This window comes from Talpa occidentalis, unplaced genomic scaffold, assembly GCF_014898055.3.
Source record: "Talpa occidentalis isolate TD23 unplaced genomic scaffold, MPIMG_talOcc4v2.1 talOcc4.8, whole genome shotgun sequence".
NCBI classification, from domain to species: Eukaryota; Metazoa; Chordata; class Mammalia; order Eulipotyphla; family Talpidae; genus Talpa; species Talpa occidentalis.
In genome coordinates, this window is record NW_023605194.1 from 64419040 (window position 1) to 64440118 (window position 21079).

The following is a 21079-nucleotide window of genomic DNA, read 5'->3' on the forward strand; positions in this document are numbered from 1 at the left end:
AACATTTATTATTCGTAACCTTGTTTGTTTTTTTGTTATCTACTAATACCCTTTTTTCTAAAAAGATTTATTTATTAATACAAGAACCAGGGTGCAGGCCAGATGTGCGTGAGGGTGAGAGGATTCACCAGAGACAGAGCAGGAGCAGAACAGGTAGACTAACGAAAAACACTGCTGAGGGGAACAGCGGGTGAGACAGGAGAGGTCTGCTCGCCATGTGGGTTGCTCCTTGGCTGGCTGGGAATTGAACCCATGTTGCAGAGGCTGCGACAGCTTCACAGCGCTGCGCCCAACCTGTTGAGCGACCGGGGAGGCCCATTAATTACTAAAACCCTTTTGGAAAATAGAGAGATACTATTTGTCAAGCGCTCTGAAAATATTCACCCTAGAAATTCATCCAAAAAATTAATCTGACAGAAGAAATATGTAAGAGTATGATCTGCAAGGGAGAAATACCACAGAGCCACCCCAAGGTTTCAGCAATGGGTATGGTTCCATAAGGCAGGGCACAACTCATCAGTATTATGAAGACGAGGAGCAAAATAAGGTATAAAAGCTTTCTTAGTCTGGCCTTTCCCATATCTGACTCACACTACCCCATTCTTATGCGTCCCTACTCATGCTGCTCCATCTCCCCAGTGTCCTCCTCTGCCTCTGCAGACCTCAGCCCAACCCAATCCCATATGAGGCAAGTTCCATGAGACATTCCTCTCACGTTGGCTTGGCACTGGTGGGATTTTAGTCTGTCTCCTCCCACCTGAGCCTGTCAGGGTCGGTGGTGTCTTACTCAACCCCTGACATGCAATGAGCCGATGACAAATATCAAGGGAACAAATGAAGTTAGAGAGTGAATGGAAGGAAGAGAGTGAAGGGTTGTGAGTTCACCCTCTGTGGCCTCTTCATTCATGATGACTACTCATTATTTAGCACCCCATGTACAGCACTGATCTGCCACAGCAGCTGATAGCTTCATTATTTCACTTTGTACTCAGAGCTACTCTCTGAGACAGGTGCCGTAATTTCCAGCATATATGGGATATAGAAGCTAAGAGACTATTTGAGCTGCCCACAGTCACATGATCAAGAAATGATAGCTGGAATTTACAACCCAAGCTCATTCTACCTGCCCACATCCCTTCTCCACTGGCTCACACCCAGCAGGGACTTTGAAGTACAGTGGGTAAGCATAAGAGCTAGTACAGGGCTGCCTTCAAGGGGTTGTTATGGGGACTAAAGGAGTTAGCAGGTATGAGAACTTTTGGAACAGTGTAAGAACTCCTAGTAAGCATGCACCATGGTGTCATTCTCTCTCACACTGCCACCTCTACCAGATATGAACATTTCATACACCCTAACCCACTGCACAGTGAGCATCCTGAGGGTGCTTCTGTCTCTTTCTGAGAGCCATAATAAAGCTTTTTGACTGAACCCCCAAACCTACTCATGGTTCCTGGACAAGGCCACAGTGTTCTGGGGCAGAAGCAATAAGCGAGGACAGTGGGTCCACACCCCAGGGCCCCTTCCCACTAACCTTCATCTGCTGGGTTCTGCAGCTGCTGCTGGTGGCACAGAGAATGGAAGGTATCTTCTTCTTGCCAGATGATCCGGTGCAAGATGATCCAGGGCAGCACTGAGGAGACATGGGGCTCCTTGGGCTCCTCCTGCACAGCCATACTGCAGTCAATGACCTGGGGTAAGGACACAGGGGACATTACAACAGGACAGCTCTTCCCTCCACCTTCCAAATGAGTCCTCATGGCAGGCCAGGGATGGGAGCAAGGTCATGCTCTATGCACATTCCCACCTCTTGAAGGACCACAGATGTAGCAGCATCTCAGCGTATCATCAGATTCCAACCATGCCCACCCACCAAATTACCCAGGTATCAAATGAGCTAGATTTGACCATCATGAGCCAGCTCTGACCATTCTCCCAGCATGCCACATGCATTTCTGATGCCCTCAGCACCAACTATGTGCTGTGCCCTGGGTCCGATATGAGAGTTAAAAGGGTAAAGAGGGCACAGGGAAATTGACAGTCCTGAGGGAAGAGAGCCAGATTCAAGCCACGTAAGAGTTAAAGATCAGTATGGCTGCTGCAAAGAAAATAAAGCAGGGTTAGAGGAAGGTGAAACAGACAGAGTTAAGTTCTTGAGAGATCTCTAGGAAATGGCTATGGTGTATTCAATACTCAAGAGAGGGCAGAGAGTTGACAGAGAAGACAGACATATAGGCAGAGGACCCAGAAGTAGCCCAAGGCAGCAGAAGTTATGGGTCAAGAGGTAGGCCAGGTAGAGCAATGCACCTTGGGCAAGAAGCAACGAGAAGGGCTGAAGTGAAGGAGGAGCACACTGGTATTTCTATTTTGAAAAGATGGCTGAACTGGAAGGGTAGAGGGTCAGGGAGACTACAGAGAGCATGTTGCCACAGTTCAAAGAAGAGACAGCAGTGGCCTAGGCTAAACAGAACAGTGAAGACAAGGGGGAGAAACAAAGGATGGGATGTTAGGAACAGAGATTTGGTGGGACTTGATGAGAGCATGAATGGGAGTTGTCAGGGGAGAGCTAAATGTGGCTCCAAGGAAAGTTCCCTGCCATAAGATCTGCCTGAGCAATGACCCCTCAGCTGCCAGTGTCAGGACTATGTGGGGTAGTGGAGAGCCCTGGCAAGGAGAATGAAGGCCTGGGTTCCAACCCCAGCTTTGCCTCTGGCTAGCTGCACACAGATCAAGGCTTTCTACTCTGCACCTGTTTCCTTTCCCCTAGGACAGATGGTCTGAAAGAAACCTTGTGATGCCAAGTGCTACACCATCTTGAAGTCCCAGCCCAACCAGATCCAGGAAGGTTTGAAGCTAATGCACAGCCAGCCATCCTGAGGTACCCACCTCTTCCAGCCAGAAAAGCCAGTTCACCCCTTTGGGGTGCTTAACTTTAAGTGGAAGTTTGTGAACTCTGAAGAAGGGAGGCACCCAAGAGTCACACCTTCTGGGACAGAGCAGAGCAGGGCAGGAAGGAAATGGGCATTACCTGGATGAGGTTGTTTGTGAGCCGGCTGAGGCCAGTCGTGGAAGATGATTCCTTCAGGATGCCGCCGCTGCTGTCTGCCAAAAGAGCCTGCTCGATGCCCAGCAGCAACTGGGTCACCGTGGCCACCCACTCCTCCTTGGCTGCAGCCTCACTTGCATTCACCATCTGCTGGACTGCCTCATTTAGAGCCACATCAGAACACTCAAAACATTGCCTGTGGTCCTTCAGCCGGAGCAAGGAGTCCTGAGCACAGGAAGGTGCAGAGAGGAAGGCACACTGTGAAAGGGTCATAATGACACTCACCACACCTGGTCTTCAGAGCAGATAGTCAAGGACTAAGACATGAGGGGTTATCCAAAATAAAAGGGATGCGCAGGCCCCTATAGAGCCTTGAGGCAATTGCAAGTTGTGGTGACGTATGTACAATCACAGCACGAGAGGCCACTGGCCTGTCCAGGAAGCTTAAAAAAGAAGTGCTTAACTTCCATGACTTCAAATCCTCATTTATTAAGCTGGGACAACAGAGCAAGCTTGTCTTGTCAGTTCTCATCCTGAGTCACCAAGCCTCAGGCCCCTAGTTAGGTGCTCATCCAGTACCACAGCTCTATAGAGTCTCATCAGGAGAGAGCAGGTTGCAAGAGAAGGACTGGCTCACAGAGGAGGGCCTCAGCCAAAGCCACTGTAAGAGCAACTAGCCAGGCAGCACTGAAGCCATCATTCTGTGTCCCCATCCTCCCCACGTACCCAGGTGGAGCAAGGTGAGACTCAGCCACCTCATTATGCCTCAAAGGCCCCACAGGCATTAAATGAGAAGCTTGCACATGGTACACTCAGCACAGAGCCCTGGCACACAGAGGCACTCTCAGTATAATACATTGAGCTGTTCTATTTTAAAATCTCCTCTTCGGGAATCACTATACTTTTTGGAAGGCTCCTATTCCTTTGACTCTGGAACACAGCCTATTTAAAATCCTCGCATTTCAGCCTCTTTCATAGCTGGGCTGAGGTATGGGAAGACTCAGCCTGGCTGTGCTTGCAAGTCTGGTGGGGGCCTGTTAGAGCAGCAGGAAAAGCCTGCTGCCCAGTGCCCAGGCTCTGACCTCAATATAGCACGCCCCGGTAGTAGCTACTGCCCACGGCTGACAAGTGAGGCTGCCATTCTCTGAGGTGACACAGACAGGTATGGGGCAGAAATGCCCAAAACTGACTTTGCGAAATGCTGCAACATCTAAACACAGAGCAAAACCACCCCAAATGTATCAGTCTTAATTGCCAGGAACATGTGGTCTGTGGGTTTTATTCTTTACAGAAAGTCAACATTTTTCTAGCAGGATGCCACTGAGGTGCAAAAGCGCCGTGGGGTGAAGGCAAGGAGCCCTAATCAAATAGTGAACACATAAAGGGCCGAGGGCTCTATTTTTTAGAAGGACAAAGACTATTTACTTTAAAACACAGACAGAGTTGACTAGAAAGTGAAGAATATACAAAGCCCTAGCATGACATAAACCCAGCACTAAGGGCCAGAAAGAGCTAAAAAGCAGAATAACTGCCAACAAACAAGGAGACCAAATTAGCACTAACTATGGGCGACATGATGACCTACCAAAAACAAAGCAAAACCAAACAAATTATCAAAAATGGTAGGAATTCATTGAAGTAACTAGATAAAAGTAAACACACAAAAGACAATAGGACTCCTACAAAACAGAAATGTAGAGTTAGAAAATGACCAACAAAAATATTCTGCTCAGGGCCTCCCTGGTGGCGCAGCGGTTGAACACTGGGTTGCGAAGCTGCCCGCAGCCTCTGCAGTGCCGGTTCAATCCCCAGCTGCTCCCCGGCCACCGGAGGAGGGTCCCACATGGCGCGCAGACCTCTCCTGCCGCCCGCTGCTCCCCTCAGCAGTGTACTTCGGTCCTTCTGCCTGGTCTGCTCCCTGCTCTGGCTCTGGTGAATTCTCTCACCCTCCCGCACTTCTGACTGTACCCAGTGCTTGTATAAATAAATAAATAAATCTTTTAAAAAAACAAACAAAAAAATTCTGCTCAAAATACCAAGCAAAATTACTAATGACAAAGAATCTCCTTAACCAGAAAAAAACTATACAATCATTGAAGAACATCAAGATAGGCTGCCTCAATAGGGAGAGAGTCATCACACTCCGAAAGGGTAAGATTCCAAGTCAGGTGTCTCCCCATAAAAGCAGACAGGACATGTTAAGTGCAAAACATAGAACATTAACATTGTTAGAACAAAGGAGAAAGTGCATTTTGTGTATGCATGTTCCCGTCTGCCTTTCCTCTACAATATAGGTTCTGTCAAAGGTGGCTCTCTTGTACTGAGCCAAGCACACAGCAGATACTCTATCCATGTGTATGGAATAGTGGAGGAATATTTTTCCAGTATTGGAAAGCATAATAAACAAAATCACAAATGTTTAAAAAACATCAAAAAATATGATAACCTAAAAATTCAAAACTTCTACATGTTGGGAAAAAAATGTCATAATTTAAAAGCAAACAACAAACTGAGAAGAAAAACATTTGTAACATAAAAAGTATTCCAAGTTAGGGTCTCCCTGGTGGCGCAAGGGTTAAGACGCAGCCTGTGAAGCTGTCTGCAGCCTCTGCAGCATGAGTTCGATCCCTGGCTGGCCAGGGAGCAACCCACATGGCATAACAGACCACTCCTGACTCGCCTGCTGCTCCCCTCAGCAGTGTACTTCGGTCAATCTACCCGTTCTGCTCCCGACTCTGTCTCTGGTGAATCCTCTCACCCCCGCAACACCTCTTGCCTGTACCCAAGCTCTTGTATGAATAATAAATAAATCTTTTTTTAAAAAAACAGTATTCCAATTTAGTATGAAAACAAACCCTTTAGTAGGAAATTGAAGAAACCAAGAGTCATTATTTACAAAAGGCAGGAGCTTCCATAATACTTGGCAAAAGTCCCACCACAGTCCTTAGTGCTGCTCAGTACCCAATCAAATAGCAGTTTCTCCCCCATCTATGGAGCACCCTACCACACCCAGGAGTTCTGGCTAACAGGAGAAAGCTGACATCTGAGTCACTGAAGTCACTGTCTAGAACCAGAGGGGTCTGGCCTCTCTCTTCCTTCTCCTAACCTAATGGCGTCCCTGGGTACACTCAGTTGTCCCTCCCACACACACCTTTGCTGACCCAGCCTGCCATGGTTACTGAGATCATATATATGGCACCCCTCACTTTCAGCATGGACCTGTCTGACCTACTTAGCCAGGAGATAGAAACTCCTTCCTTCCTTTTCTTTCTCCCTCACTTCCTTCTCAAAACCAATACTTTCCTTCTCTTCCACCAAAACAGAGTTGCCTCCATTTGCTCACAGTCACAACTCTTAATTTTCCCAATTCAAGAAAGTTAATAATTAATATATCTCAGGTAATCTGTGCAGGAAGACTGGGTTCTCTTTCAAAACTGAAGGAAAAGGCCCCAGTAAGATAATATGTGATTAGAGTGTGAACTACCAGGGTCAGGACACCAGATCAACACTACAAAGCACATAATATTTATCATCTTCCATATCTGTCTCTGTGTCCAATGCCACCCCTGCTGAGGTTGGTGACAATGATGATAACTGGCACCCATACAGCACTTGCTACATGCCAGGCATGGTGCCAAGGACACACTAACTCATAAACCAAACAGGTCTCTGAAGAAAGGACAACTATCACCCCCATTCTAGAGATGAAGAGCCAAGGCACAGAAGATGAGTAACTGCTCAGTGCCCAGAACATCCTGGTGCTCACTGAGCGCTCAGTAAGGGTTTACTTCCAGAAGAACAGAGGCACTGAGGAATTGAGAGAGCCATGGGATTCAAACACCATAGTAGTGTTCATTTTCTTTAACTATGTGGTCAAACATGAGTATTTAAATTATCTTAAGTCTTTATATTTGTATGTCTGCTAGACTTAAATGGCCTGCTTGATTACCATTTTAGTTATGTGTAGTTCTGCTGGTCAATTATATGACCTAAAAGAATGTAGGATACCAGACCCTACAAGGCTCCTTTCAAATTAAGCAAGAGCAAGATGCTTGATCACCCTGGGGCCACTGGCATATATCAGGAGGTATAACCAGGAACACCGTGAGGCCACTGACTGATGTGTAACCGTGTGCCTCAGAGACTGATCAGTGGAACACCTTGTCGATAAGACTGGAACCATGGCTGGGGGTACAGGGTATGGTTTCAATTGCAATACCAGGTCATCAAGTAGATAAATTGTATCTGGCCAGTACGCATATCCTTCTGAAGCCCTAGATAAGATAAGCACATTTTCAGTTTCACCACCCTTTTTCTCTTTTTTCTCCTACCCTATGTAATTGATGCTATATGATTATTCTATCAATAAAAAGACCAGGATCTTGCTCATTCAGCAGCATCCTGCTTTGTGCAGCCTGCTCTACCACTTCCATTTCTATATCAGTGTGGTGTTGTCAATGAAACAAACATTATACATATATTTGATCCTTTTAAAATATCTACTCAGCAGTTAATTTAAAAATAGAAGGGCCTCCCTGGTGACACAAGGGGTTAAGTCCTGAGACTTAACTATGAAGCTATCGGCAGCCACTGCAGCACGAGTTCAGTCCTCGGCCAGGAAGGTGACCCATATGGTGTAACACCTCTCCTGTCTTGCCTGCTGCTCCCCTCAGCAGTGTATTTCAGTAGACCTGCTTGTTCTGCTCCCCACTCTGTCTCTGGTGAATCCTCTCACCCCCCACACCTCTGGCCTATACCCCAGCTCTTGTATGCATAAATAAATCTTTAAAAAATAAAAAAAAAGTATAGAAAAAAAGACAGCTGGACAAATGGATAGATGGAGGCTGACGCCATATAGAAGTTCAGAAACCTAGAACCTACGCCCCCAGTCCTGACCACATCTTCTGACTAGTATCTTCTTGGATGCCAAGTTAGCAGCTTTCACTGCCATTTTTCTAGGTTCTCAAGGGCTACTTCAAAGCCTCCAGAGAATAAACCCGCAATCAAGCAAAGAAGTTTTACAAGTGGACAAGGAGGACATGGGCAACACACACCTGCAGCAGCAGCAGCTGGGCTGGCCTCTCAGGAATGGAAGTCATAAACTCCAGGTGTTTGGCCCGGTCAAACCCACTGGTGCACAAGGTGGGGCGGAGCAGATGCACAACAGCCTTGTAGTCACCAGCCTCATACAGCCGCTGAATTTCCTCTAGGGACTGGCACCGCTCCAGTGACTTCAGGTTCTTATCAATCTGGAAAAGGCCCAGAAATGCTGCCCAGTGACATAACCCTCACACCTCCCCTGACTATGGCTGGTGTTTGCATTGTCAGACCCAGATGAGAAATACAAAATTACCCTCCCTGCAAAATACACCATCATTTACATTAAACAAAATACTTGGGCCTCCCCGGTGGCATAGCGGTTGAGCGCTGGGCTGCGAAGCTGCCTGCAGCCTCTGCGGCGCTGGTTCGATCCCCCGCTGCTCCCCGGCCACTGGAGGAGGGTCCCGCATGGCCCGCAGACCTCTCCTGCAGCCCGCTGCTCCCCTCAGCAGTGTACTTCGGTCCTTCTGCCTGCTCTGCTCCCTGCTCTGGCTCTGGTGAATTCTCTCACCCTCCGGTGCTTCTGACTGTACCCAGTGCTTGTATAAAATAATAAATAAATAAATAAAAAGAAAAAGTTCTAAAAAAAAAAAAAAATACTTGATAAAAGGTATTTCTGTCAAGGTCAAGGCATTTAATTCTTAAGGAAAAAACAAACAAACAAACAAAAAAAAAACCCAACTTCCTCAGAAGCAGAGAGAGTCCAGAAAAATGTCTGCCAAAATAACTGGACAGTATTCTGGTGACAGTTAACCCAGATTTGTGAAACCATGTAATACCAGGCCATGAAAAACAGGGCAAACCCTGTCACAAGCTGATGCATGCCATTGACATACAAAACTCTCTCCTCACAGGGGGTCTGCCATTGCCCCCAAAACATAGGCAATGGAGGCACTGCACTTGACCTTGCCCAGAAGCTCTGCAAGAATCTAAAGGTACCTTTCAGGGCTTCCCTGGTGGCGCAAGGGGTTAAGACACAACCTATGAAGCAATCCACAGCCACTGCAGCACGAGTTCAATCCCTGGCCAGAGAGCGCCCCACATGGTGCAGCAGACGTCTCCTGACTCACCTGCTGCTCCTCTCAGCAGTGTATTTCAGTACATCTGCCTGTTCTGTTCCCCACTGTGTCTCTGGTGAATCCTCTCACCCGCCCATACCTCTGGCCTATACCCCAGTACTTGTATGCATAAATAAATAAATCTATTTAAAAAAAATAAAAGTCCTTTTCAGCTGATGTGGACACATCACAGTCCAGAAACTGTGGCAGAGTCTGAGACTGCCCAGTGAAAACAGAATTAAAGCCTGACAGGGCCTGGAATATATGCCACACCTCACTGGCTCAGCCCCAGGGTAAGACCCAAGTGATCTGCTCCTGAAGTTTTCCTCTAATTCTGTGGGGCCGCTGCCACATGCACTGGATAGCAGACCAATATTCACTTTAAATCATGCCATAAAATACCCCTTTCCCTGTTCCTGCCACCCGGACCAGCTCTCCATCAAGGAGGTGTGTGTGCAAATCCATGGGCCTTTGGTGCCAGTGCTGCCTTTCCCAGGCCTCTTGGATGTCCAAAGGAAGGAGCTCTGCTCAGCATGTGAGCTACTCTCCTGTTTCTCAGCAACAACCTCAGGTCTGGTATAACTGAGCCAACTCAGAATAAATCTTTAACCAAGAATACACTATATTTTAAAAAACTCCCACTCACCTCCTCCAGGGAAACAACAGAGTCATTGTGGAGGTTGGGCAGGCGGATGACGATGTCTCGTGGTTCAGCCCCTGCCTCCACCCGCCTGGCAGTGGAACTCTGGAGCATCTCTGTGCAGATGTCATAATTCTCCAAGGCCTGCTCCATGTCTCCCTAGCCAGAGGAAAAGCAGTCAAGGGACAGGGGCAAAAGGACAGGTAAGGCACCTAGCATTGTTCTATGTCAGGTGTCTTACATTTGATCCCACTAGACTCTTGGCACCACGAAGGTGGGCTTTCGCCCCATCACAGCTATACCCTTTAAAAGGGGACCTGGCACACAGCTGGTGCTCATTAAGTATTTGTCAAATGAATGAATGAATGAATGAATGAATGACTCACAGCATAACCCTATAATCAGGAAAGGATACTGAGGAAATCTAAGCAAGACTGAGTATTGTGTTTAAGATCATCAGCTATAAAATGGCAGAGCCAAGACCAAGCTGGTCCAGTTCCAGAACTGACTGCGGCAATCTTTTACTCATTCTACAGTGCACCATGTGTGTTAGATGCTAGATAACAGCCAGTCTATTCTGACTTTTTGGGGTGAAACTTTCTGAGCAATCACACAAGATGGGTGGTTGATTCCCTTCTAGAAAGGTCAGTATCCATTTGTGTAATTTCAGAGCGCGGTGGCTATGCTGATGTATTTTACAAACAGGTAGTCATGCTAACCATGAGATGCTGAAAATTTCCTACCATGTCCCACTTTCTTTTAGTGAGACCAGTGCTTAGGCAGGTGCCACACACACAAGCACCCCTCTCTCTATAATGTGTCCAGATCTCTTCCCTCCCTGCTGAGTATCAGGGCATGCTTCTCAAGCAGCTAACCAAATAACCAACCTGCAGGGCCAGAAACCGAGCCTTCAACCAATAAACACGGACCACAAACTCCAGCCAGCTATCCTCAAATAGGTCTCTCTGGGATGAGGCAAATGTTAACTGCAGGAGGTCTCCCAGGAAGTGGGTTCCCGGGAAATCAGGTCCAAACCTGCCATTCACCATGCCAGCAGGGCAGTTCCGAGGAGACACTGAAAACCAGGCAGGTCAAAACAAGTCAACTTCATGTATAGAGTTTAAATACTTTTTACTTCCCAGAGGTCATCCTGAGCCCTTGCCATGCCTACCTTAGTATCCATGACTTCCCTGAGCCCCTCAGAGACTTACAGATGGCAAATGGTGGTATCAGAGAAGTCAGACAAGTCAAACAGAGCCTGAGAGCTGGGGGGCTCCCACTTTACAGACTGCAATCTGAGCATATTGTTGTTCACCAGGAAGTGGTTTAAAAGTAAGAATGAGCCATACCATGTGGGAAAATTATTGGTGACACATAATGTCAAGTAGCAACTTGAGAAAAAGGAGATCCCACTTCCTTCAATAGTCCATATCAAAAAAGGGAGGCAGTTGGCTCCCTCTGGGGGCTCAGCTGCTGCTACCTACTTCTTGAGTGTCCAAGCCACTACTCTTGGGACCCTGTATTCCCCCTGGCCTGACCAGATAACCCAGGAATATGCCTATGCAGATGTAAATCTGAACTCCATGACAGCCTCCCCACTCCCACTTCCTCTTGGTTGCTGGAGATTTCAGAAAAGTACTCCTACCAAAGAACACCTCCTACCTGCAGAGCTTCTACCCTTGGTCAGCAGCCACTGGTCCAGCTGGAGTTCCATGCAGGAGAGCGACATCAACATCATGTCCTGCAGGACAGGACCAGGTCAGAAACAGAATTACAAAGAGTCATATATGGTTGGAGGATGGAGCAAAACTAAAATTTACTTTTGAGAAAAACATAATTTTTCTTTCTACCTTATTTCCATTTTACATATGATAACAGCAGCCACTTGTCAGGACTTATAAAAAATGGCACATGGATCTATATGCTTAGACAGGCTTGAGAAGAGAGGCCTATCTTTAGTCCTACAGGACTGTTCTATGGAAAAGGCAGCCCTGTCACTGGCCAAATGCCAGGACAGATGCCAGTGCATCCAACCACACCACTCAACCCTTGAAAGTGCTACATCAGCACACTGCTTCCAGGGTACACAGCAAGCTCAGCAATAAGGAGACACCTGCCAAGTGGGAACCATTGGGAAATGACCAACCTGATTTGTCTGGGGACCAATGCCTCAACTTTTCTTGCTGTTTTACAATGCCCCTGAGAAAGCAGTGGGCAGAAGCTGCAGGAGTCCCTAAACTGTCCCAGTGGAATCTGCTTAGCCAGGGAGCACTGACCCACATGGTCTTAAGAACCAAAAAAGCCTGTGCTCCCAGTCAGAAAGACTTACCCAGAAATGTCCTGAAACATCCCAGCTTTCAGTCTTCCTCCTCTAATAGGGGAAGAGTCCAGAGCACACCTTGAGTTGCTGGCTACCACCATTTCCCTAACTAAGCATCCTACTTAGCCTCTGCACTTCTATTTCCTCACCTATTAAAAAAAAAAAGTAACAGTTCCTGGCACCCTGAACAGTCAAATGCTTTACTTTCCTCCAAACTCTCCACTGCCTCTCCTGCACTAAGTAAACCACCCCCACAATCAGCCCCAAGTTTGAGCCTGTCCTAGAAACCTCAGTCTCATTCTCTCACCTCTACTTCCCCTGGACCACTCTAATGCTAAGTATACCATCCACTCTGCCACCAGGGATCTCTAGACACAAACCAGATCCCACAACTTCCTGTTCCAAACCCCCAGGGACCCAGGTTTTAGGCCCACAAGCAGTAAATGCAATCAAGTAGGCTTAATGCAACAGCAGCCCCATACCCACAAATGGTCCCTGTGCCCATCCCGGGGGTCCCAAGCTGACACCAGCCTTAATGAGGCCCCTGCTGGCCCAACCTTGATGTGCTTGTTGCTGCAGTCCCTCAGCAGCGGGTTGGGCAGGCTGGTGCTATGCCTCCTCCAGCTGTGGTAGATGCTGAGCACAACCTCTGCCAGGCCCGGTGGCCACCTCAGCAGGAACTTGTGGCCCATGCTCTTTAAGTAGCGCATCATCAGCTCCAGGATGCCCCCATTGGTCAGGTTCTCCAGCAGGAATGCATGCACGTCCTGCTTCTCTGCCCAGGGAGGAAGAAACGATCTGACTTGAATGAAGGACTTTCTATGCCAGAGACTCCCATTATCTTAGGGAGAAGAGGAGGGTGGAGAACAATGGCAAGGGTGGGGCAGGGCAGAAGCGGAAGAGACACTGCGTCTTCTCCCCATGTGGTGGTGCTGCAGCCAGGCTCTCAGTTCCAATCCTGGTTCCAGTCTCACTAGCTGTGAGCAAGTCTCCTTGAATCTCCAGGTCTAAGGTGGACATGAAAGGGTTGACCTCCATATGCCACAGTGTGCACTGAATGAAGGCACACAGTAAGCACTCAGAAAATATTTGTGTCACACACATCCACTTGCAAAGCTATGCCCGTGGTTTCAGCCTGAAGTACGTGTCCTTCAGGGAGCACAGTCAAGTATGAGCCTGGACATTTCAGCAGATGTCCTAGCTAACCACGGAGCTTAGGTCCATGACAAGTCCAGGTAAACCCTTCACTACACTTTAAAAAACACACCAAAGCCATTCTCCTAGAACAAAATCTAAGCAGGTTACAGGATAATGGCAGAAAGGATGCCCAAAGGATAATCACATTTCTTAATTCCTACCAGATTCCATGAATGTGGCCGAGTCAAATGACAGTCTATGGGGCCCAATGCTTGAGAAACTCTCCAATTTGGCCTCTGACTGGACTTCATAGTTATTAAAGGAGTCATCTTCTTCCTCAGGGTCCAGCTTTCTTAACCTGGGGGAACATACCAAAATCACAAAGCCACACCACACATTCTGATGCAAGCATTTGAATCCTTCCTACTAGAGAAACAAAACCTGAGCCAGGGAGAGGACTAATAAGCAGCTGGATCAAATACCCAGGCCTCCAGGAAGCTCTGCCTCTCTCCAGGCCTTGGTGAGCAGCATCTAGATGGTCTACACCCTCACCCATTCATTGTCCCATCAACAGATGATTATGGAGTACCAGCATGTGCCAGGCAAGGTGTGAAGTGCAATCCTGCCCACAGTAAACTTACCTTCTAATGGGAGACAGACAATAAGTAGATACACAAAAATATAGAACTCAAATGAGGACACCAGAGAGTATGAGGCAGAGGATCACAGGGAACTTGTATTAAAGAACAGTCAAGGAAGGCCTCCCTTCCCCATGGGGAAGGGAAGTGGATAGGGAGGGTGATGTTCACACTGACACTGGTGAAGAGGCTGGTCATGCAAAGAAGCAAGACAAGAATGGGTACCAGAGGCACAGTGCATAACAGAGAGCAACTGGTATGTTCTAAGACCTAAGGAGAGCCTAATGAGCAAGGAGCAAGAGGTGGGTGGATGGAATATGGGGGCAGAGCAGGTCCTTCCAAGCTTGGTCCCTCCATAGTTCCTCACAAAGTCTTGGACCTAGAGAGGTCCCCAGAACCACGTTTTAGCTACCCTCATAGCTTCCTCTCAACCAAGCAGTCCTGCAGAATAAACACACAGAGCACTTCTCAAGGTCTTCATTTATTTATTGCACACATACCCCCATAATGACTATACCAGACAAGCCATTATGTTGCTCTTGCCTGACCATCTGAAGTAACAGATATGGAAACCAACAACTAAAATTGAATCAGAATAGGGAGGAACTGAGGCCTCCTGCCAACAGCCACAAGAGTAAGATTAAAAGCAAATCTCCAGCTCCAATCAAGCTTAAGGTGGCTGTAGTCCCAAATGAAATCTTGATTGCAACCCTACAATACCCTGAACTGGAATCATCCAATCAAGTTGCTCCTGAATTCAGGACATACAGAAACTATAAGAAAATAAAAAATTGTTGTTACAAAACAAACAACTAAATATGAGTAGAAATCAAACCACATAAAAGTTCCCGGAATGGGGCAGCTAGGCTAAGAGGAAGATGGGGAAGTGGATCAATCAGACCTCTTGGTGTCAGCAACCACATTACCATCTTGAAGCTCTTCCCCCAAAGGGCAACCTGTGCCGAAAACTGCACCCTGGCAATTTATGTACAGAGCACTGTACCCTCTGCTTACTGAGAACAGCCTTGGTTTCTAGCAGTTCACTTCTACCACAAAATGAGAGGAAACAAATTAGGAATATTGCTGTAGAACAGATTTACAATTCATTTAAAGATTCTGGCTCCTACTCCTCCTCTTGGATATCACCAACATGAAATAAAACTAATATGGGCCAAACACCAGCTATGGACTACCCGGTAAATATACACATTGAGCACACATAATTACCTCCCAAACTCCATTCCAATAATCATGATGGAATAAAAAAAGGACAAATACACAAAGACACAGGGGATAGAGAGGATACCCCAGCAGACAAGAAATGTACCCACCAAGTGTGGTATAGTAACATACACCTGAAGAAGTCTGAACCTACACAAATGCTGTATAACATTACTTCAATTTAAAAACATTGCAGGGCCTCCCTGTTGGCCTGAGGGTTAAGTTTCAGTGTTATCACCACTGTGATGGCCCTCCCGCGGCAAAGCCGCCTGAGTTCAATCCCTGCCAGGGACCTAACCCACATGGTACAGCAGACCTCTCCTGTCTCGCCCGCTGCTCCCCTTAGCAATGTATTACAGTGGATCTGCTTGTTCTGCTCCCCACTCTGTCTCTGGTGTATCCTCTTACCCATAGCACCTCTGGCCTACACCCCAATTCTTCTACCCAAAAATAGTAAAATAAAAAAATCTTACAATAAAGGAATAATTCTTTAAAAAAAAAAAAAACTGCAATTAAAAAAAAAAATCTGCACCACAGAAAATGTTGAAACACACCTCTTTAGAACTTCAAAAAAAAAAAAAAAAAAAAAAGCATACCCAGCAAATATTAGAAGGCATAGGAGATGAAGGAATGTTTTCTCCACTTAGGTAAGAGCAGTGGAGGGGTGACCAAGAAGCCCACCACTGGCACCATAAACAGTGGTGCCCAGTAAGGCTCAGGAATCAAAGACCCTGGAACCTCTGTGGTAGGTGAGAAGGCAAGGACAAAAAGCATGAGTGCTGGTGAAAATCTGTGAGGAGCACTGGGGGCCAGGTAACCCCAGCCCAACCAGCCTGACCCATCTCTTCCTGAGGAGCTTCTCTGAGGAACACTAAGAGCCAGTGAAATCCAGGAATGATTCACCAAGCACACACATTATCCTGGAAAGCAGAAGAGTTACTCCCTTCTGTGGGATTTCCTTAAGTCTACACCTGAGGAGCAGCAGTCATAGGCTTCCCAGAAAATGGCTGTTTGCCCACGCATGGCCCAAGAGCATGTCATTTCAGCTCCAGGATCCATTCATCTCTGATATTCCAGGAAGTGACTGGTGCTTTGAGAGATGCACCTGTCACAGTTCTTGCCTTCAGGAAGTTCAGAGGCAGGAGAGGCAAGAAAAATCCAACCTCCCAATCCGAGGACATCTGTGCTTTGGCCATATGCACAGACATTATGGGGATGCAAAGGAGATATCCACAGGAGAGGGCGGCAATGGAAAGGTTATTGGTGGTATAGGTTGTAAGTTTGTGTTTGTTTGTTTATGCAAATCAGAAAAAGTGTACACATTACCTGGATGGCAAGAACTTCATCAGAAGCTCCTGGAAGTCTACTTTCTCTTCTTTTTTGCACTTGGTGTTTCGGACCCGGGCAGACCGTCGCTTTGCTGTTTCTCCACTCTCTTCTGAAATCTTCTTCCGCTTTACTCCTTTCTTGGATTTATCTCCCCCAGAAACATCAACTTCACAAAAAGTGCAAATTGAAATCTTACAAAGTAGGGAGGGAAAATGCACCACACAGGCACATCTGTGCCCATTTTTCTAACTCAACCACCAAGTTAAATCTTTCTCTCCTTTGATCAAGAAATCTCTCATCTCTTCTTTAACAAGAGTCCTTAGTAAAATCAGTTTCAAACCACTCAATTCTCACACCTTTCTTAAAATCACAAAACTACAAGTAGATTTCAAGATTACTTCCCCACAGCTACAGACTATCAGCGTCTCAGGTTCAACATCATCCTCATCCCCCTGAGGCCTCTGGAGCCTCAGCAGATGTACCTGAGATGGGACAGAACAAGCAGTAGTGACACTGGCTTTACCCATAGCCCAGCATCCTGAGCACCCAATGATGTGAGCAAGAGTGGTGTAAACCACAGAGAGCAGAGCAGTGTCAGAGGATTAAGCAAAAAAGTAAGATACAACCCTGTATATGTTCATTCAGAAACTGCTTTAACTGCCAGATATTCTTTTTTTGTTTTTTTTTTCAGGGACACAGAATCAAGAAAAGTCTTGAGAGTTTTTGTCTGAGATTTTTCACAACTGCAGTGAAATAATAAAAATTAATAAAACCATTCAAAAATATACTACCATATAGTAACTTTGCTGACTTTTTTTTTTAACATGCTGACATGTCTTGATGTCTTTTTTTTTAATATTTTATTTTATATAATTCTTACATCTTTTTTCATCTTTGCACAACGTATGCATTTTCATTTTGGTTGTATTCCTATATTCCCCATACAATTGCACCTCCCCTCTTATTTTGACTCTAGTCCTTCCTTTCCCCGCCCCCCCCCTCCATAGTGTGTCTCTGGTTTATAGTTGCTTGTTGATTTTGATTTTTACTTTATATTGTTTAGTCTTTTTCCTGGTCTCGTATTTAGGTTTTCTAAATTCCTGCTATGAGTGAGACCATCGGTATTTTTCTTTTTTCTTTCTGGCTTATTTCGCTGAGCATGATCCCTTCCGGATCCATCCATGTTGCTGCAAACTGCATGTGTTTATCTTTTTTAATTGCTGAGTAATATTCCATTGTGTATATGTACCACATCTTCTTGATCCAGTCATCTATTTTTTGGGCATTTGGGTTGCTACTTTGCTGACTTTTTTAAGGCCAAAGAATATTAGTGCACAGCAACACTGAGAGCGATGACACATAGCCAGCAACAGAAGGGACCTGCCACTACACACATTTTTTTTCTCACCTCACACATTATAAGCAGAACCTTTGCACTGGCATTTGCCAACCTGGTGTTAAGCAGTCTCCAAGGAGCTGCCTCCCTAAACCCAGACCCCACCTTGCAGGGTCTTCATTGCTGAAATGGACCCTAATGAGCAGCAGCCCACGAGCAGGCTGACAGGATCCCCCCCTCCACTGAGAGTTCTTGCATAAACCTCAGACCAGGAATATCAGTGGGCCCTATCCCTCTGGACAGGCCAGCGCACCCTCAACATTCATTTCTGCTCAGGAAATGGAGTGTCCCCAGAACCCTCCCCCAGAAGATCTGCTCACCTGAGGAAACGCCTGTCTCCAGCAGACTGGAACTATGCAGTGGGAAGCTGGCTGCAGCCACGGGAGCATAAGAGACCACAGGCTCGGCCAGAGTCACAGCCGGGTTGGCACTGATGGGGCTTGGCTGGATCACACTGACAGATGCCACCACCACAGAGGACACCAAAGGCTGATTGATATCCTGGTAGTCAGACAGGTCAATCCTCTTGCCGAGGCTGGGCCGTGGGGGCTCACAGGTAGTGAGATGGTTGTACATGGTCAACAAACTCTCTCCAAGGCACTTCCAGCTGCAAGAAGAGAGTCACCACATGAGGTCAGCAGCTCCTTATAGGGCCTTCCAAACCCAGGGACAATTGTCATCTCCACAAGGGCAGGGAGAGCAGCCATGGTTTTGTCCCCATGGTTACTGATAAAATCTTGAATCTAACAGCTGAGGTGGAGCAGTCAGAGCTGGAGCAAGAGCATGGGTCACCCTACTCTCTTCACCTCCTCCTCCCTTCACCCCGGCAGAAGTCCTAGAGCATCTTAGCCTCAGGCACATTCAGATTCAACCAGGGAAGCATAAACCACTGTCTAACTTCTTTAAAACATCTGTGGTATATCTCTGATGCTACTATTCTGGCTTCTGCGGGGCAGAGAGGAAGGGGAATGCCTGCTAACACAAAGTTGGCCTAAAGGTTTGAACAGGTCCATGGGCAGGGTCTCTCAGGAGTAGCACCTCAGTGAGTCTCCATATAGGCCAGGCCAACCGCCTGGCAAACAGAGACCATTGTGTTTTGTTTTTTGCTATATGATTATATGTTTATTATGGGGTGGTACATTAAGCTGAACCCTGTTTCATGTTCCAATTTGTGTTATGTATTGTGTTGTGGTATGATGGTGTTTTGTGACATATTCATGCATCCCTGAGTGGTTTCCAAAAGTCTCAGGTTAATAATCAAATCCTCAGCCTCATGGTGCTGCATGGCTTTGTCCCACCACCTGTCCTGGCTTCACCTTGCAACCCCCCTACATCCCCACCATATTAGTGTCATTCGTTCTACAAATAAAATCAGACTCCCACATCCCATAGGGTTCACTCAGGCTTCCCTCTTGCCAGAAACAACTTCCCCTTACTATGCCTCAACCTCTCTGCCTGGTCAATGCCCAGTCCTCTGTAAGAATCCAGCTCTGACACCTAAGCCTTCCCAGATCCCTAGAGCAGTGCAAACCCCATTAGTGCTCCCCCAGTGCTGTGCTTCTCTCCTCAGGGTGCCCATCAGTTTGGGACATGTGCTCCTCCAAGGTGACTGACTACTGCTCCAGGATTCACCTTTGGTGGAGGACCATTGTCCAGCATGAGCTGGAACCAAGTAAATGTTGTAGAAGGAATGAAAAATGACATGCTTCAAAATCCAGAATCCAATCAAATGGAGATTTCTAGGATTGAAAGGGATTTCTTACCTATTCTTTTCTCTTTAGTAAGGGCTACATGTGAATAGGAAAGAATTATTCACCAGCTATGTGACAAATGCCTTAAATACGTAATTTATCTATGCACTGCTTATGCCTGGCAGATACTGATTAGACCAGGGGGTGGCACTCTGGGGCCCATAGTCTGTTTTGTACAGCCCACAAGCTAAGAATGATTTTCACACTTATAAAAGGTTGTTATCACACAAATACACATGACTACACAATAGATATGATGGCTGGCCCACAAAATCTAAAGTGTTTACCATATGGTTCTTTATAAGAAAAATGTGCAGACCACTGGATTACGCGGTGGATATTTTAAAATTCCCAGACCCTCTACTCCCAGAAAGGGAATTGCTATACTTCTTCTTTAATAGCACAATCCCATACTTAATCACCAAGCAACACTCTTTCAGCTGAGCCTCTCCCTCATGCTTCCACTTGACCTTCACCCTGCACTGTTCCCCTACACTGTGATGCCAGTTCACAGCTTCTCTTCTTCACTCATATCACCAGGTTCCCTCCCAGCATCATCGGACATTATGCACCTTCACTATAACAGGAGTTCCTTCAAAACTCCCAACTCTCTTGGTTGGGGAGTCCATACTCAGAAAGGATGAAATTCCTAACCCAGCTGATATAAGGTAAAGGGCACATTGCCTGCTTGGAGAGATATTCCTGAGAGACTTGGAAAACATACAAGCAGTAATAATATGGAATAGAGTCAGCCCTTCCTGAGTATGTGCTGAGTGTTGACTCTGCATTTGCCTCCATATACTATCTAATTATCATAACAATCTTGTAAGAGAAGGATGCTGTTTTCCACATTTTTAGGGAGTGGCATGTCATGTGCCCACATCACCTAGCAAGGTGCACCAGTATTGGCTCCAGGTCAGTCTGATCCAGACCACTTTGTGACAATGTCTCTGACTATGAGAAGGGAAAAGGAATGCTGCTGTCAAAGCATACTAAACTTAAACAGTCAAGATTTCATGCTAGAATTTTAAAAACAGAATCTGCACCCCAGATCTCACCAAAGAGCTAAATTACCCCAAAGCCAAGAGGCGTGCCCTTCTAGGATGTCTATCGCACATTATGGGAACTCACTGAACTATGCTGAGGCCCATCCTCCAAGGTGTCTTGGAGGGAGGGCAGGGACTCAAGAATTGGGAACTGCAGATCTGAGATCAACTCCAGGCTTCCTATTCACTTTTTAACTTCTCTGACTCTAGTTTCCTCCTGCCAATTGTCTGGCAAATGATAGAGTGCTTTTCTCTTCTTGGTAGGGTAGACTGAGAGGGGGCTTGTAAGAAAATGGCAGGTAGCAGGGGGCAAAAATGGCAATAGCAAAGAGGGCCTTAGACTAGGCATACCTGAGAAAGGCCTAGCCTGTCTTAGCAGTCAACAGTAAGCCTATCTCTC

At 46.5% G+C, this 21079-nt stretch overlaps 1 protein-coding gene across 2 annotated transcripts in view; it reads right to left on the minus strand.

The window, feature by feature from the left end:
- CABIN1 (calcineurin binding protein 1) overlaps window positions 1-21079 on the minus strand; it is a 201388-nt gene that overhangs the window by 139656 nt on the left and 40653 nt on the right. For both annotated transcript variants that reach the window (XM_054690511.1, XM_054690510.1), the window contains exons 9-18: window positions 18203-18489; window positions 16484-16652; window positions 13520-13656; window positions 12719-12936; window positions 11504-11582; window positions 10729-10916; window positions 9848-10000; window positions 8098-8292; window positions 3026-3268; window positions 1532-1688 (exon numbers count right to left, since the gene is read on the minus strand). In XM_054690511.1, coding sequence (XP_054546486.1) covers window positions 1532-1688; window positions 3026-3268; window positions 8098-8292; window positions 9848-10000; window positions 10729-10916; window positions 11504-11582; window positions 12719-12936; window positions 13520-13656; window positions 16484-16652; window positions 18203-18489 — 1826 coding nt within the window. The remainder of the gene's footprint in view (window positions 1-1531; window positions 1689-3025; window positions 3269-8097; window positions 8293-9847; window positions 10001-10728; window positions 10917-11503; window positions 11583-12718; window positions 12937-13519; window positions 13657-16483; window positions 16653-18202; window positions 18490-21079) is intronic.